At 30.6% G+C, this 18,787-nt stretch overlaps 1 protein-coding gene across 1 annotated transcript in view; it reads left to right on the forward strand.

The window, feature by feature from the left end:
* LOC139483052 (uncharacterized) overlaps positions 1-18,787 on the forward strand; it is a 28,634-nt gene continuing 9,847 nt past the window's right edge. The window contains exon 1 of the mRNA XM_071267078.1: positions 1-4. Within this exon, the coding sequence (XP_071123179.1) occupies positions 1-4 (4 nt within the window). The remainder of the gene's footprint in view (positions 5-18,787) is intronic.

Here is an 18,787-nt window from a genome sequence, read left to right on the forward strand (position 1 = left end):
ATGGGTAAGTTGATTTAAGTTTAACGACCTAGACTGGCTATTTATCGGCATACTCTCACGTTTTTTAATGTTTTAAAAGAAAACATATATTTACATTTTGGGCATTAAATATAAGTCTACTTACCAAATTGAAATGAACATAAACATTGTTAAAAAAAAATGGAAAAGAAACATTCTGCATTGTTGTTTTCATATAATTTTATTTCCTATTTTAAAAAGATGAATGAGACGCGTATAAGAGACAATATATAAATATAAACAAATTTTTACTCATTTACATTCAAAATTTACAGTGTCCGTATATAACAAATGAAATGAAACATCTTTTTATTTAAGAACAAGTGAAATAAAATGCCGTTTCTTTTCAATAAAATATTGTTGATGTTTTTGGCATCTATTGCAGCAACATTGTCGTTATTGAATAAATATATAACTTTTCGCTATTTGATATTTATAAATTGAAATGTTAAGCCTAATGTATTATTATATGTCTATAATGGGCATTTTAAAAGGACAGGAATATAAAAAAGAAGATGTGGTATGATTTCCAATTAGACAACAGTCCACAAGAGACCAAAAGGACATTAACAAATATAGATCACCGTACGGCCTTCAACAATGAGTAATGCCCATACCGCATGGTCAGATATAAAAGGCCCTGATATGACAATGTAAAACAATTCAAACAAGAAAACGTACCGCCTTATTTATATAACAAAAAAAATGAATGAAAAATAAATATGTAAAACATAAACAAACGACAACTACTGAATTGCAGGCTCCTGACTTGGGACAGGCGCATACATAAATAATGTGGCGAGGTTAAAATTGTTAGCGGGCTCCCTATCCTCACCCTAGTCTCGATCAGTGGTATAACAGTACATGTACAACATAATAAAAAAGAGGGTTTGGATGGGGTTCAATGATTAGAGAATAATGCCCTTGAAAAATGAAGATTAGAGAATAATGGGCATAAAAAATAAAGATTAGAGAAATGCGTGGTCTAAAAATATAATGAACATTGAATGATCAATAAAAGAAAACGCTAAAAGATACCTGAATTTTATTGAATGATTAATAAAAGAAAATGCTAAACATTATCTGGTAACAGAATTTTCTCTTCTTAAAATTTAAAGAAAATTATCAAAGTTATCATTGTAAAAATATGATAAAAGTGAAAACAAACTTGGTAAACCTTTTTTGGTTTCGTGGTAACAGACTATAGGATTCAGTCAATATGAACTGGTTTCCGATACTTCTACTCGGGCTTTAAATTCAGTGGCGGATCCAGAGGGGGCGTAGAGGGCGTACACCTCCCCTTTTACTTGAACTTTTTTTTTAAATGATTAATCAGACTAGAATTTGTGAATTAATAGGGAGATGTAGCATCTAAAATGTCCAACCCTTACACCTTACCAGCAACTACAAAATATGCATGCCCCACGCCAGGAACCGTTTAAAAAGTGCATATTTCACTTATTTTATGTTTTAAGTCCTAAAAAGGGGCAAAAAAAAGGCTCCCCTCGTTACAAAACTACAGCCCCTCTTTCAAAAAGCCTTAATCCGCCCCTGTTTATATCTGACTATGCGGTTGGCTTTAGCTCATTGTTGCATGCCGTACAGTGACCTATAGTTGTTAATTTCTGTGTCATTTGGTCTCTTCGAAGAGTTGTCTCATTGGCATCTTCTTATGTGTAGTCAAAATCACTGGAAAGAACTGATGAAAACTTGGACTTGTTACTTCATAGAACTAGCACTTAAATCATGCAGAACAATACACACCAACACGTCATTGTTGAGTAACAAATGAAAGCCTTGCTGTTGTTTGGAAATCACCGTTCTCATTCATTTAAAAGAATGATTTTTACTTTTTGTTTTTAAAGATTAAAGAAAACTGGGGAAAAAATTAGAGAATAATGCGTAAAAAATTACTTTTAAAGAATAGACTTATTTTTTGAAGATTAGAAAAAAAGGGGTGAAAATTAAATGTTTACAGAAAAACAGCCCCCCCCCCCAACTCAGACCCTCCTATAAGAATCATTTTAAATAGGATGGACAAAAAGATGGAGGGGTAGAGTGTAATATTTGTAACTGGGCGTTAAGCAATCATGAATCATTTAATCTATTCTTTATATTTTCATCTCTTTATTCTGTAATTTAAAGTGCTTATTCCACTATCATCTTTATTTCTGTAAACTTACTTTCATAGCCTCATATATGTACATGTACATGGTATTTGATACAGGAACAATATACCGTCGTATATTACAAAAATTGAGAATGAAAATGAGGAATGTGTAAAAGAGACAAAAACCCGACTATAGAGCAGACAAAAGAGGAAGGCCTAAATTACGGGTCTTTAATGTAGCGAGAACCTCATGCGTATACATACATGCATTATTGTATGCACATGCTTGTTTCAGAGACATATAATACAATTATATGTCTCTGGATAAACATAATTATTTAGAATTAAAAAGTGTATAGTTATCAATAAGTTCATTTTCAAAATCATTTATTTAAAGTGAAAAATCGCGAATTATCCCTTTAAGGCTTGTTGAAGATCTTCATCAAATAACGAATGAATATAAGAAGATGTGGTATGCTTGTCAATAATTTAATTCACCGTACATGTGATGATAGTTTTTTTGGTCTAAAAAAAAATACATCTACTACATGTCTTTGATTTAACAAATGATAAAAGATCTGGCATAAAAACGTGATTCTGAATATAATCTAAAAATTGAAGAGAAAGTCAGACTAAGACGTTATACAATTCAAAGAATACAAATCTTAAAGTTTTATTACTTAGAGGTATACTGTCCCCTTCTTTTAACCTACAAGAAAACTTCACGAGAGCCGATGATTAAATATCCACCTTGTTTTTCCGTATATATACTGAGCCAAAAAGGTTTAGCAACACTTTTTTTTTATAATTTATTTTTGTTGTTTTTGGAAAAAAATATTTAAACATCATTGATATAATCCTTAGTTTTACCTGTAACAGTCTTACTTTTTTCCTGCTGATTGATTTCGCGCCATTTCAGCTTTGCACGTGTCAATGATGTTTTACCTTCTGTACCTGTAATTTTAAAACGATATTAAAAAATTCTTTTTCACTAACGTTCAGAAACACACCATTGGTAAGAAAAACACAAACACCGTTGAAAAATTTGCTTGGGGCGTCAACCAGGCCACCCCGAAAATGACAGTCAGAAAGGTCTTGAAACGGTTGATGCCGGAATGAGGGTTGTTGACATCATGGCTCGATTTAATGTGCACTAGGCAACAGTTCAGAGACTAACAAACAGATATCGACAAATTACAACTGCAGAGGATAGGTCGATATCTCGTAGACAAGAAAAACTATCGTCAAGGGAGGAGCGCTTCCTTCGCTTTACGTCAACACGTGACAAGTTTTGTTCGGCTAAAAAAGTACTGCATTGACTAAGGGAAATTGCTGGTGTTCCTGTTAATCCTTCATTGGTGCACTAAGGGCATGGCTGAGAAATTGATTTTGAGAAACACTATACTCATTTAAGCATTTTGACCCTCCCGCGCTCCATACAAAGAAAATCCTAATTAATGTTAGTGATAAACATTCATGTTGCTTCTGACATATCATAATTCCATTTTTGTGTTATTAAAATTATATGTTTAAATTTTATGATTTTGTAATAAAACAAAATTTCACAATTTTGTTGCTAAACTTTTTTGGCTCAGTTTATATATTAAAATAACTTAAGAAGCAATTCAAAGGATATTCAATTTGTTTCAATATTGCCGAAAACTGAGGCTACTATAAATTTTATACATGTAGTCGTCTCAGCCAAAAACAATACATAATATTGATAATATAAGCAAGTGTGACAAACCAAATTGAATCACAAATTTGTTGTTTGGTATTATTCATGGTTCACTAGTATTCCTTTCACGAATTTGGCTATATATACTTTTGGACCTTTTGGATTATAGCTCTTCGTCTTTTATATTAAATTTGCTATTGATTTCATATATTTTGGACTCGAGCATCACTGAAGAGACATGTATTTTCGAAATGCGCATCTAGTACAAGAAAATTGGTACCGTTAATTGTATTCTATATTAACCTGTGACACGTGTCCTAATTTTTAAGAAAAGGGATAGAAAAAGTATGAATAAAAAATTCGATTTACGAATAAGTCTATAAGATACAAAACATTAATTGAAGCAAAAAAAAAGAAAGAGACATGAAATAACGAATTAACATAAGTTTACAAATACATACCTAGGTGCATTTACCAAAACAACATTTGAACTTATTAATACATTTTTTCATATTATTGTAATTTTATGTTTATGTACCCGATATGGAGTTCTTCTGAAATTAAAAATCACTTGAATGGGTATTTCTGGTGTATATATGTTGTGTACAAGTTATCATTTTGTACAAATTATAATTTGTACAAAAAAATTGTACAAATTATAATTTGTATTTTGACTTTGTACAAATTGTAATTTGTACAAAAAGTGCCTGTACACATTATAATTTGTACAAAATGAGGCATAATTTCACTTATAACTTGTACAATATTTTACATAGAATAAGTTTTCAAATCAAATTAAAAAAAATTCTTTTAATTGTAATTACAAATCAAATCAATATGAAACACACTGGTAACTATATTTGTTTAAACTAATACGAACTATACAATAATATACAATATTCTTATATGATGGAGCAGTTAGCGAACCATTACACCCCGAATTACACAATCAGTCATTTTACAACTTTTCCTAGGGAAAGTTATAAATCAGGAACTCGTGAAATAGAAAAAGAAGAGTCATTACTAGATTCTTGTTTGATTTTGCTTAAGATCATGTTAAATTACCAGATATAGTGTCCCTACAGGATGGCGAAATCTTTCTTCTTTCACAACAACACCTTGTTTATTCCTCGGATCGGTTGGTGCTTGTCATACCATGGAATTAGGATGATAACATTGTCTCCAACAGATAACTTACTCAGTTTCTATTTTATTTCTTGTTAGGACATAGGCTTGAACTTGTTGGCCAGACAATGCACGTTTTCTTGCACAAATGATTAGTCATAGTGTTTTCATCTGTGTCATCAATTTCACTGTTCTCCTCTGAAACCTCTTTAAACACCTTATAAATCTTCCCCAGTTTAAAGATTTGTCAAAATTTTCTTAGGCAAAGAAGATGAAGACAAACCTATCTTTGGGTCAGACCCCTTTCTATATTTATAAAATACAACCAAAAACGTATCATTTCCTCCTTCTTATGAATTCTTCCATATTAGCAACTCCAATAACATCATATTTCTTAAGCAAATGTCTATCTTGGACTTTTTTCTTCAATGCCTCTTTTGCATTTTTAACTTTAGAAATGAACTCATCAAATTTGTCTTTAGTATAACGATGGTTGTGCTTTGATGAATTATTCTAAGTAAATTGGTAAACTTCTTGATATAATTTATACTGTTGTTCAACTATACTCATGATACTAGCAATTTCATTGAACGCCTTAACTTTTACTTTTGCAAATGACCGGCTTTGAATATACAATTAATATACAGTATAAATGAATCGTATGACCTTAAAAATTGCATTGAAAAAAATTACATGAATATGTTAGGTTGTCTTAAAAAGTATTTTGTAAATAAAGGTTTATCATGTTTATTGTATGGTCTTTGAAAAAAAATCTATAGAGTGAATTAATACTTTTTAAATGTTTTATATTACAAAATCCATACTATAAATTATTGTACAAGTTATAAGTGAATTTTAGTCAAATTTTGTACAAATTATTATTTGTACAAGCAATTTTTGTACACATTACAATTTGTACAAAGTCAAAATACAAATTATAATTTGTACAAATATTTTGTACAAATTATAATTTGTACAAAATGATAACTTGTACACAACATATACATGTATCACACTTGCTATCTACATGTACAATATACGGAAATGACACGGCTGGGTATTTTAAAGTTACTGAAGGTAGATTACTGGCAGGTGTATATCCCCGGGCGAAGAATTTACTGATTTGTCAAAACGGTTAGGTGTAACTTGTCATATTGTAAAGTTTTGAATCGCGCTCATCTCTTTTTTTTATTATATGAATTGCGCCAATAAATGAAACTTGACACATTCCCCATTTCCATTCTCAATTTTATTAATTGTGTCATATTTATCTCGAAACTATTAACCTATTTACACGTACATGTAACATTAGAATACCTACTTCAACTGTTGAATAACTTTATAATTACTAAAATTCAAAATTATGTACTTCTCCTTCCGTATGCTATGTTTTTTTGTGTCAATTCTATCTTTCCATCAGGTCCATAGTGCACTTTTTTTGTCAGTCTAAGTGCACTAAGGAGGCCCTTTCAGTTTGCGATTTCTGTACCTACATGAAAATACCTAAAAGGACCTCCTCATTGCATTAAGAAGAAACATTTGAAAAGAAGTCTATAATATTTGCGCAATTAAATGATTGTTTTATTGGCGCTAATGAATGTTGCAGTTTTTATGATGAAGTTATGCAAAAAAAAGAATTCGCGTAATTAACTTGTGGTGCAAATTAATTCTTTTTTAGCCAAACTGGATATCGGCCTACAAAACATTGTGTATACACAAACAAAGCAAGATTTATCTTTTGCGCAGTCTAGCCGGAGAATACAAGTTTTTGCAATTTGTGAAGGATTTTAATTTTAGAATGTAATGAACAAGTTAGAAGATCGTTAAATCGGAAAATGAGCTATGCACGATGAAAGTTTGGTGCGTCGATAAAACTTTCATGGATTCACTTGATAATTGTAAAGTTTCAAGTCTTTGAAAATAACACCCATTTGTAGAACTGATTATTTCGATCCTTCAAATATGCATGTGTAGAATAATAATAAAAAAAATATATTATTAAGTCTCTTTCATATAGATACTGTAGATTTGTATTTGAACATCGATTGCAAACATAACGTTCAGTGAGAAATATTTCATGTATTCGTACAGAAAACAAATCAACTTCTTTCAGAATACAATTGATTGGTTATTGAAGTAAATGATTTGCGACAGAATCAGTGACACTTGGCCAGAAGCTTACCTCTAAAATAAAGAAATATAAAAAAAGGTAGAGTTATTTTTAATTCTGTATTTTACTCATAAAGGACTTAAGCACTTTTTACAGTCAATGCCGAAAATATGAAATACATCGATTTAAATTATGTACACAATAAATAATGTTTGTGTACATAGTTTTCCGTGTCTACATTTGAATACGAGTACAATATAGAAAACCATCATGTTATATAATTTTATTTAAGTATTTTTTTTTCAACAGATTCACAAGTTTTGCATTTTTAAACCGCGTGTGCATAAATATTTTAATGTTTTTATTTTAATTCCTTACATATGAACATGATACGTGTATTATTCATTCGTTTCAACGTTTTAAATTGTGAAGCATGTGACTTTAATAAGACTATACGCATTTAAAGTTTGAAACAAAAAACGATAGACACATCGAGGTCGTTTTGCTTGGGTGATTTACCTGTAAAAAGCTCGGGTCTCATCCATGTTTAAAACGAATTGATGCATGTTTGAAATAGTTTAACGGGGGCGTGGCCTATTAGTTTAACGCAACTAACCAGCAACTTGATTTCAATTGATTCACCGCAGAGAAATCTATTTGACTGGCGTTAAAATGAATTGATATGAATTGATATGAATTAAATATAATTTTTAATTTTTGTCAATCTTTATCAAATAACGATCAATCTCATTTAAATAGCGTTAACACGTGTTTGTCCGTTCAAGTTAAATTCGGGTTACTAGTGTAAAGTACTAGCAAATGTTGTCAATGGAGGGTCTAAAATTAAGTCCCTGAAATTTTCATCCCGGAACGGGAATCGAACCAGGAACCTTTGTATTAGTAGTCCGATGTACTAACCACTACTACACGGCTCACGATACTATTCTGGCATCATTCGTTTTTACTTTTATTATGGGTTTTGGTATAATTAAGGGCTATATGTACATAAGATATTGAACATAACACCAATATTCATGACAAGAGTCTAACAACATATTTCTGATTATGAAATCACTAAGGAAATAATCCTTTCTTTGTTTCTCTTGATCCAATAAATAAGATTTGTATTTAGACTTTTTCTGACAGCACTTGGTTGGCACACTATGTAAATAATGGTATCAAATGCAAATATTACGTGTGGTTTAATTCAAATGCTAAAATAGTGCTTTTTAGTATAATTATTTGTTATGGAAAAAACAAACCAACGGTTAATCATTATCCATAAGGAATTATTTATTTATTTTAATTAGTTTATTTTATTGTAACACGCAATCATTGATATATTGATATGAACAAAATAATACAGATAAAAGATATCGTGATAGTGGTAGGCGAATAAGTCGATGACAAACTTATGAATGCCATGCAAAAAAAAAACCCCAAAAAAACCCAAAAGACAAAAACAAAACACAGCACCAAAAACTAAAGACCGAACAACATCAACTCAACAAAAAACACGGGTGATCTCAGGTGCATGAAATATGAAAAAGATCCTACTCTACACGTGTCATCCGCCATGTTGCTCATTTAAATACACATACGATGATAAGTCCCATTTGTTGATGTCAAATACAGGACGTGTTTTTTATTTACGACATTTAGAATAATTCCATCATAATTTGTGAAACAGGTTTTTCATAACTGTCAAACAACTCATGATGGTTTGTCTTGAAGTATATAAAGGATGAAAAGTAACAGTCAACGAGAAAAAAAGGTAGAAAAAAAAGAAAAAAAAACTTCATCCAAGTCTTATATACTTACTTATATGATTATTTGATTAATTGTTTAAATGTTAATATATTTAACTGATGTAATTAAATATTTAAATAATTGTATTCTATCAGTTGTTTTGCTTACGAATAAAAGATTATTTTTTACTACTACAGAAAAAAGATTTTCTGTATACGAGGTATAAGGATGTATAATATTTTTTCGTATATAAACGTTTATAAGGCAAATTGAATGATAATCGTCTGTATGTTTAAGCCATGTTTTTTTGAATTTTTGCATTTTGTTGATTGAACGGTTAATGCATTGACTGTCCCGAGGGTATCATAAACTCAGTATTCACTGCTTCAGTACTTACTCAGAACATTCTTTTCTAATTTGTTACATTGTTAAAGTTAAGATGATTTTGAATCTAAGATTATATCTCTCTTAAGCAAGTTAACGTTTACTTGATTTGAAGATTTGGTTTTAGTAACTAAGGATTCTCAAATAGTTAAATACATATTTGTATTTCTCTAAACCGTATGATGTAAATGGCAAATACCAATCAGAGAAAGAGATACACGAAAACATACGTATTTAGTAGCATCATCAGTAGGCAGTGTCGTTTTATCCACCTAATATATTACAAAGTATATAAAAAGTCCCTTCACGGCAAAAGAATGTCGTACACAAAAATGATTTAAGTAAAGCAGTGATCTAAGCTTGTCTGGTTATAAGCATTCTATACCTCTAAATATAAGACAAATCCCATCCATGTGTCACTTCAAACTATATCTATACTGAACAATCGTAAAAATAAACATTTCCTAAGAATTGATTTGCCATAAAAATTAATCATTGTTTGGTTGAACAATATTTTTTTATAATTTGAATACACCTATTTATAGTCTTAGACTATTTTGTTAATTGTTATTCTCGTGGGATTTTGTCTGATGCTTGGTCCGTTTCTGTGTGTGTTACATTGTAGTGTTGTGTCGTTGTTCTCCTCTTATATTTAATGCGTTTCCATCAGTTTTAGTTTGTTACCACTATTTTGTTTTTTGTCCATGGATTTATGAGTTTGAACAGCGGTATACTACTGTTGCCGTTATTGTTCTCGATGGTCAGGCTATTGTCTCGTTGAATAATCCCCCTTTTCAACTCTTCATTTTATCACGGACGATACACATGAATTGCCATACATTTTTGAAGCAAATCTAACGATTACTTGGAAATCTATAAAATAAAAATGAAAAGAAAATGTTTTAAATTGAGAGCATTAACTGATGTCTTTAAAACTGGAATTCGATATGCCAATATATCCGTCTTCTATATATATATAGATGAAACAGTTTTTCAATAACGACAAATATTCGTATTAAAAACATACACAACTGAAAGTAGCCATGTGCTTAATCATCCTCTTTGACGTTTTTCACATTTAACACAAGAAGATAGTATTACTGCTAAGTTTAGTTTTTGCACATCAGCACCATCTTGTGGGTGCTCTAGAAGTCATTATGTGTCATAACAAGTGTGCATGACCTCTGTTTGACTTTGCCACTCATCAAACCGGATTTCGACTATTGCTCTGACTTGAAGAAAACGTGATGATTTAGTGCATAACACATTGATACAATAATATCTGATTTACAATCACCAGCATATTATTCAGCACTTCTGTCGGAATTGTGGGTCTTTGGTGCTTTTTAACTTCGTGCTTTATTTGGCCTTTTTTAAATGTGGTTCTAGTGACGCCGGCGAGCCATTTGTTGACGAAATGCGCGTCTGGAGTATACGCATTTAATCCTGATATCTATGATGAGCTAATTAAAAATATAAGGATTAAAACAGAGAGAGGTACTTGTTAGGAAATAGTAAAAAACATATCGGTGTGCATTTAAATTAACTGTAGGGTATGACATAATGATGAAGGCTATTATCTAAATGTTCGGTAGAAAAAAACGGAATAGAATAAATTAACCATCGATATAGCATGCGTTCTACGTTAATACAAAAGAGACAGATTAAAAACACAATCAGATTGCAACAAGATGAATAACAATGGCGCCTAATTGACTGCACTTACAAAAATCTGTATTGGAAATAAAGAAAATAAAATGTCTTTAAGAAAAGTTTATTCATTGATGGGTTTTGTCAGGATTTTCAAAATACAATTATCTTATAGACGCAGTAAATTAGGTATTACACAACAAATTACATAACTGAGACCGGTTCAATGACATACAATTGCATAAGCATAATATACTGCAGATGCGTTTTAAATTTTCATGTATATTTAAATGATTCATGTGTCTGCAACTGTTTGGTTCAATGATAATGTAATTGTATTTATAATAAGATAATAAACCCTTAGATTTAGGATGACCTTTTCTGGCTTGTCATTAAAGACATACAAGGTATTCGGTATAATTTTTTCGGAAACATGTCATATTTCGGCTTGTAAATGTTTTTCCTTTAAGCATACATTGAAACCGCTGTATATCATTGCAAACATACTATACGTATACCTATATATATAACTCCAAAAAGACTCATTGAAATCCTCTTACAGGATACAACGGAAATTAAGATATCAATCAAATTCAAGTTTGTTTAAATTTAAATATTGACAATCCTACCATGTCTCCTTTATATATAAAAAGGAGACATGGTAGGATTGTCAACTATCCACCAACATTCAAATGACGTAGATATAAGTGTCATCAATGATAAGAAACCCAATACTAGTTATAAAAGGCCCCAGCAAGAAATATTTTAAACAATTCAAACTTAAAAACTTAACAAACTTTATACAAAAATAAAATATTAGTGAAAACTGGATAACAGAAACAAAATTGCAATGACTCATTAAAGACTACTTTAGCATATTTTGATTTAAAATTAACAGGAGGCTAGTGGAAAAAATAATAGTGCATCCAGATGATCTGGTGCATCTTAGATGCGTATATGTGGTTCGAGATACTGCATATTCTAGATAGATGTACCCGAAGAAAAGAACAAAATATCAACATAAATAAAATTGAGAATGGAAATGGAGAAAAATATCAACATACCTATATCGAAATATAAAAAAGAAGATGTGGTATGATTGTCAATGAGACAACTATCCACAAAATACCAAAAAGACACAGACATTAACAACTATAGGTCACCGTACGGCCTTCAACAATGAGCAAAGCCCATACCGCATAGCATAGTCAGCTATAATATGCCCCGATAAGACAATGTAAAACAATTAAAACGAGAAAACTAACGGCCTTATTTATGTAAAAAAAAAAATGAACGAAAAACAAATATGTAACACAAAAACAACCGACAACCACTGAATTACAGGCTCCTGATTTGGGACAGGCACATACATAACTTATGTGGCGGTGTTAAACATGTAAGCGGGATCCCAACCCTCCCCCTAACCTGGGACAGTGGTATGACAGTACAACATAAGAACGAACTATAAAAATCAGTTGAAAAAGGCTTATTTATCAGACACAAGACAATATATACGTATGTTTTTGACAACCTGTCAGTTCAGTAATTGCTGTCTATAAAATATGCTACTTTCATTTTGACTTGCCTTTTTTTATGCACTTCATGAAGCGGATTCAATCCAACAGATACCAAATAAAAGTGCATTAAACAGTTCTGAAATATATTGGTAACTCTCGTTGATTGATACCGTCCACTAAAAACGTTCATCTGATTAATTTGGTTGTTCAAAACTCTTGTTTAAGCATTATTTTTCGAATGATAATTAATATATCGGAAATAGAATGAATATTAGAAGTTACTCAATTTTATTATATAATGCATCATTCTACACCTGATCTCGAATCCCAGTTAATTTCAACTTGTATTAATAACCCCCCATGTCATTAAGGAATGCTAAAATTGTATCCGTGTTCGTCAGTAGACAGAAGGTATCAAATATTTCAAGTGTTATTAATAAAGATTTTAAATATAAAACATGAATGTCACTGTTTTCTAATTAGCCGTTAGTCAGTAAAGAAAGACATTGAGATATTAGATTTGCATACAATATTTCATTTTGTTAAACGATAGCAATATATGCTTCTTTTATAACTTTGGAACACAACAGGCAGATTAGGTAGATGGTAAGCTTAAATAAAATATAAAATCACTAAAGAATTTTGTCAGACTTTGCTAAAATATGGTGTAAATCAAGGTTATATAAACAAATCTGCTAAAAAGAATGACAGTTTCTCAAATGTTAATGACACCATTTTTTTCCCGTGATATTTATATAATATAAAATCATAAAGTTTCACAAATAATCAATATAAAACAGGTAACAGTTTTCTCCCCCTTCCTCGTATATCACATTTCCATGCTAAGTAAACTACAAAATCTGTGTCTAATACATATAAAGCATTTTTCTTTATCCTGAACATGCACACTAAGCAAAACTGTAACCTTCCCTAAACCAAATTTTTACAAGGTACGAGACGGACAGAAGGACAGAGGGACAAACATAAGATCACATATAAGAACCAAGATGAAGCCGTTTCTGGATACGAATATGAATTTGTTGAATTCATTTTGATTCATATTTTGGAAACATTAGCATGAGAAATATAGTATATGGTAAAACAATGTAGAAGATATGCACAATGATACTAATAAACTTGTAGTTATATTCATGCAAACCTATCAGTCCATGATGGCATAATAATATAAAAGGACTTTGACATTTCATATTAGCTGATATGACTGCCTCAATGTACATATCTGCATTTCAATTATTGACAGCAAAGGATATATATTTATATTCCTTGGCGATTTGGCGTTAGTTAATATATGTCTTTATATTTATGATCCTATAATAATAAACATAACTTTCAAACAGATTTAATTACGAAGAAGTGTTTAAAATATTATAAATGATCAAACCATTGAACTGTTTCCGATACTTGATTTGATGATGATTCATGTATCAGCAAAAACCGGTCAAATGATATAACAACTGTAAGTAGCAATAAACAGTAAGGAAAAAATATAAAAAAAATTACCCTCATAAACTTTACCATCCCTTTTTCATTGCTTTCTTGTAAATTAAGTTCACTGTTTGCGTCATATATGTGCGTATATATGTAATCAGAATCTTTAATAGATTTTATATCAAGAAGTTTAAATGGTAAAATGTAATTTCCTTTTGATGTATCCGTGGCAACAATCTGCATTTATTTGTTATAAAAAATTGAAAAAAGGGGGGGGGATGACAAATATTTCCACAAAATTTGGCCAGAACTAAAATTTTAAATACACTTGAAGTAATACTTTTTCTGAAACTGTTTACATATATCTTGCAAGAAATCAACTAAAAGTCATATGTCTTTCATCTCATATTTCTGTAGAATTTAGTCCAAAACTTCGTGTAGAAAAAAAGTGTTTTTAAACATTACATTAATTTCTGGACTTTATCAAAATACGGAGAGTAAAACATAAAACATGTAACAAATAATCTGGATGTTTTTTACAAACCATCTTTGAAGGCTAAATTAGTTTCATATTTGAAAAATCCACCGGGGTCAAGATGCAAAACCAAACTGCTAACTGTGTATTGCTACCTTAGTAGACTCATAAAAAAAGACGTGATAACTTAAAAAATGTAGGATAAACATATCTTATAATGAAATGAAACGTACAAATAAAAAAATGTTAAAAAAAAACTTTATTTTGTCTTTCGCAAAAACAAAGTTTATGCGAATTTAACGACCAAGAACACATCTTTCATGGGCCTTTGGTTGATAAAACCTTTGCGATCGTGTCTGATATCATGGTTATCTGAAACAGCCAAATGTTGTAAATTTTATCATATATGAAAGTTATATGTATTAACTACTAAATAGTTCTCTTAATGGTGCGTATGTAGCGCAATTCTGTACTTAACTTTATAAAGAATCTGCATATCAAAACAGGTTAAACCAATGACGATAAATACAGAAAGGGCCATTTGCTACGAGATATGAGATATAAAAAATGAAATAAATATGATTTTTATGTGTTTAATGAAAGTAAAATGGTGAAATATTCATTGGTTTATATTAGCCAATTTGGTACGCGCTGGTCAAAATCAGATAAAGCCTCGATGATGAATTATTCACTTGAAAAAAATGAGTCGACCTCATTTAAACTGAGTGACCTTTAACTTGAATGGATTATGCATATATTCAGTTTCTAAAAGGAAAATAATATCAACATCGAAAGTAAAACAAGGATGAAATATTTAAATGACTGATTCGATCCGCAATAAAATACATCTTATACAGGTAAAAATCGATGATTTAGATAATGTTTAAGCAACACTGTCCAATACAAAAGCCTAACTTTTTATGTTGATATCGGGTTATATAACCGTTGGTAATTTTCAAAGGAAATATCAAAGGTTAATAAGATGACATCTAGATAAAAATAAACACAATATGTGAATACTTGTAGTATCGGGTTATGCATTCTAAATTATTTATGTAAGACTAATACAATTTGAATATACGTTTTAGTTTGTTATAAATCCAATATATGAGTTATTTGGGATAATATAATTAAAACAATAATGAAAGAAATATTACACACGAGAGTCGAAAATAAAACCATTATGGGGGGGGGGGGGGGGTCATTACATACGAAAGGAAATGTGTGTATGTTTTGTTTATAGATCCTGAACTTAATGCACGAAATTATTTTAATAAATAGCATTGTCAAATATACAAATCTAGCAAAAGGTTACATCCGATTGCATTGAGTGTGTAGGTTAAGGTACTATATTTGGTTAGCTTGCTGGATTATTAGGTAAATTGATTCGAAAAAGTCTAGTCCTACAGACAGATATGTTGGTTATATGTCGGAGTAGTCTACTCTTAAAAGAGGGTACTATACCTAACCTAATAAAGAATTCACGGTTCAGCTAGCAAGCAAGCTAGCTAAAGATATTTACTTTACCTTCACACTCAATGCAATTGACTGTAAACGTATAAACCAATTTAAATTCTGATTCAACTATTTGAATATATATTTTTGAAAGATAGGGGTAAGTGGAGGAAGGATAATGATTTTTAGTTTTTAGTTTCCCAAAAGGTGCTTAAAGGGGTGTCGTCTGTATTTTTGTATATATTTATTTTGGATATTGTGTTGTTCTTTTTTTTATTGGCGTCCGATTTTTTATCTCTACTATTAATCTTCTTCTGTGTTTTAATGATTCAAAACCAGGGTCAAGTGTTTTAATTATGATAGCTTACACTAATAATGATATTGTCTTTTGTCGTTTTATGCTACACCTAGTTTGTAAAAAAAAGTTTCGTGAATATTTCATGTTTCGCTTGTTATAAATTAATTGTGTACATCACTTATGAACAAATGGAACACAATTTCTCTCTTAAATTGGCGCCTTAATTTATTTCAAAATGTCGCGTAAATGTCTCTTGACGTAATTCATAATTTACATCATTCATATCGTGAGAGAGAAAAAAAAAGGATTTTATTGAGAAGATAATGTGTTTCTGTGTTGTGAAACAGACAAAAAGCCATGTCTTATAGACTTTTATTTTGACTTAAAATACGGGTTTGTGAATTCGCATCATAATATGTATAGTATGCATTAAATGTTTTGTGTCTGTAAGGTAATAAAGCACATCAAAAGTAGCAAAACATCAACGTTAGGTACTACTATGTGAGTATTGTCATTGTATTCTTCAAAATGTAACTTTTGATGTTGTTATGATTCTATGAGTTGTCAGGTCATTCTGATGATAGTTGGTTAGATAGTTACACACAGTTCAGTAAAGAGAATAACAAGACATGCGCAAAGTCACAATAACACTGCAATATTTAGAAAGATTGAACACATGTTCTGAACAATACTATTGTCAGAAAAAACGAATCATGTGCGAGCTATAAATTCCATTAATTTGTATATATCTAGCGTCATACATCATTGGTTTGCACTTATATTGTGGAAAATAATGTTTTATAATCCAAATGAATAATATATGTAAAAATAATTGCCATGGTTCCCTTTTGAGGAGCAATTAACCAATGTTGTCAAACTACAAAATGGCAAAGAGATCTAATCTTTCTAATTGGATTTTTCACCCTATTCAAAAAGTGTAGTTCACACAATCTAAAATAATCATTTTCAAATTGATTTTATTTTCCAGTTGTAGAATTTCCCTCTTATATCACACTCATGCTGTTGCAAACAAAAAAATACACAAAAATCCACTCTTGTTGTTAAAGTTCCTTGCAAAACCATCTGACTGTTTCTATGACCTGAATAGTACATGTTAAATTACTTCTAACTGATACCTTTAGATATTTGTTGAAAATTATTCTGATGTAAAGCACAAACACTGGTATTGTCAAAGAAGAATCGTTCTACAGTGCGAATCTGTTATTAGTCTGGCTGTTGCTACTTTGAGCATGACTTCATCATGTTCATAAGATCCGAAATTGAACTAATCTTGATTAGATATATTATGTCTTGGAAAATATATATGTGAAATGTGAGCAGGATATAAAAGGGAAACATAATTACAAACTGGCGATTCGGTATTGATGTGAATTAACGATAAAATAGTTTATAAAGCTTTTTTATTAGAACTTATATATATATATATACCTTGTAAAATATTTGCGGATTTTTTTCGTTTTCTGTTATGTAGACGTTCATCATTTTCGTCCTCTAGAACATGCTTAATTTTTTTGTTTTTTTTTCTTTGGCTCTAAACAAGCTGACAGTACACGGTACTTTAAGAACGCTACTTTGTGTCTTTAGCCATTATGTTAGGGTTTTTTTTCGTTTTTGCATGGGACAGGGGGTGCTTCCGGTCTATTTGGTGAGTCAAGCGATTTCTCACTTATTAAAATACTGTGTTCTTGTGTTGTTCTATGTCACCATTGTCACAGGTAAGGGTAAAATTGGGGCTTTCCCAAACGTTTTTAACCTGCATTAATCTGTATAATGTCCTTAGTCAGGAACCTATAGTTCTTCAGTGGTTGTAATTGATTGATGTCTCTTATATACGTTTATTCTTTACTTCTACATCAGGCCTTTGTTTTTGTCGTTTGAATTTATTCATTAGATGTTCTTTTCATGAATGTTTAAAACAAACTGTACGGTATGGATTTTTCTCAACGTTGAGAGCTATAACTACTTGAACCCATGTTGTTTAGATGTTGGGTAGTTCTCATTAGCAATAATCACGTCTCATTTTTGTGTAATGTAGATTTTATTGTACTGCAGTTGCAGTTGTATAATAGATTATATAGAAGGATAATTAACTAATCAAGTAATAATAAGACCACTTAATTTTCTTAAATTTGAAGATGCGCATTTTATGTCCAACAGGCACTATGAAAGCTCATTTAAAACAGATCAACTTAATTAAAGGTTCCCTGAGGATATGAATACTTATTATTTTGCACTATAAATCAATCATTATTTTGTGAATAGAATATATGGAGTGTGACAAACTCCAAGCAATACAATCAATTTAGGTATTCAATGTATTCAATGAGTCTTCATTTACAGTAAGGACTGTGTTTTCAGTGTATATCAAAATCCATTTAAAGAATAGGAACGTTCTGAAAGAATTAGGAAATTGAGAAGACCAATAGGATTAACAACTGAAGGCATGACGACAACGAGATATGCTACAACTTCATCCCATTATCCAAATAAGTGCAATAACGAAGTGGGCAGAAAACATAATATCAATTACACTACAAGTACTTTTATTATTTATTCTTATTGGCACTGTATGCTTTCAATCCCGTCATTTTCATGATAATTATTTGGACTGGTATTTCAAAAATAATTGTATATAGTTCAAGATTAAATATTGGTTACATAAGTAAGTCACTGTTTGCGAAGTTGGTGATGTTCGTCGTTAATGGAATGTGTTCGTTGTTGTTCTGTGGTTGGCATGTTGTGTCTACT

The sequence above is a fragment of the Mytilus edulis genome, chromosome 7 (assembly GCF_963676685.1).
Source record: "Mytilus edulis chromosome 7, xbMytEdul2.2, whole genome shotgun sequence".
Classification (NCBI taxonomy): domain Eukaryota; kingdom Metazoa; phylum Mollusca; class Bivalvia; order Mytilida; family Mytilidae; genus Mytilus; species Mytilus edulis.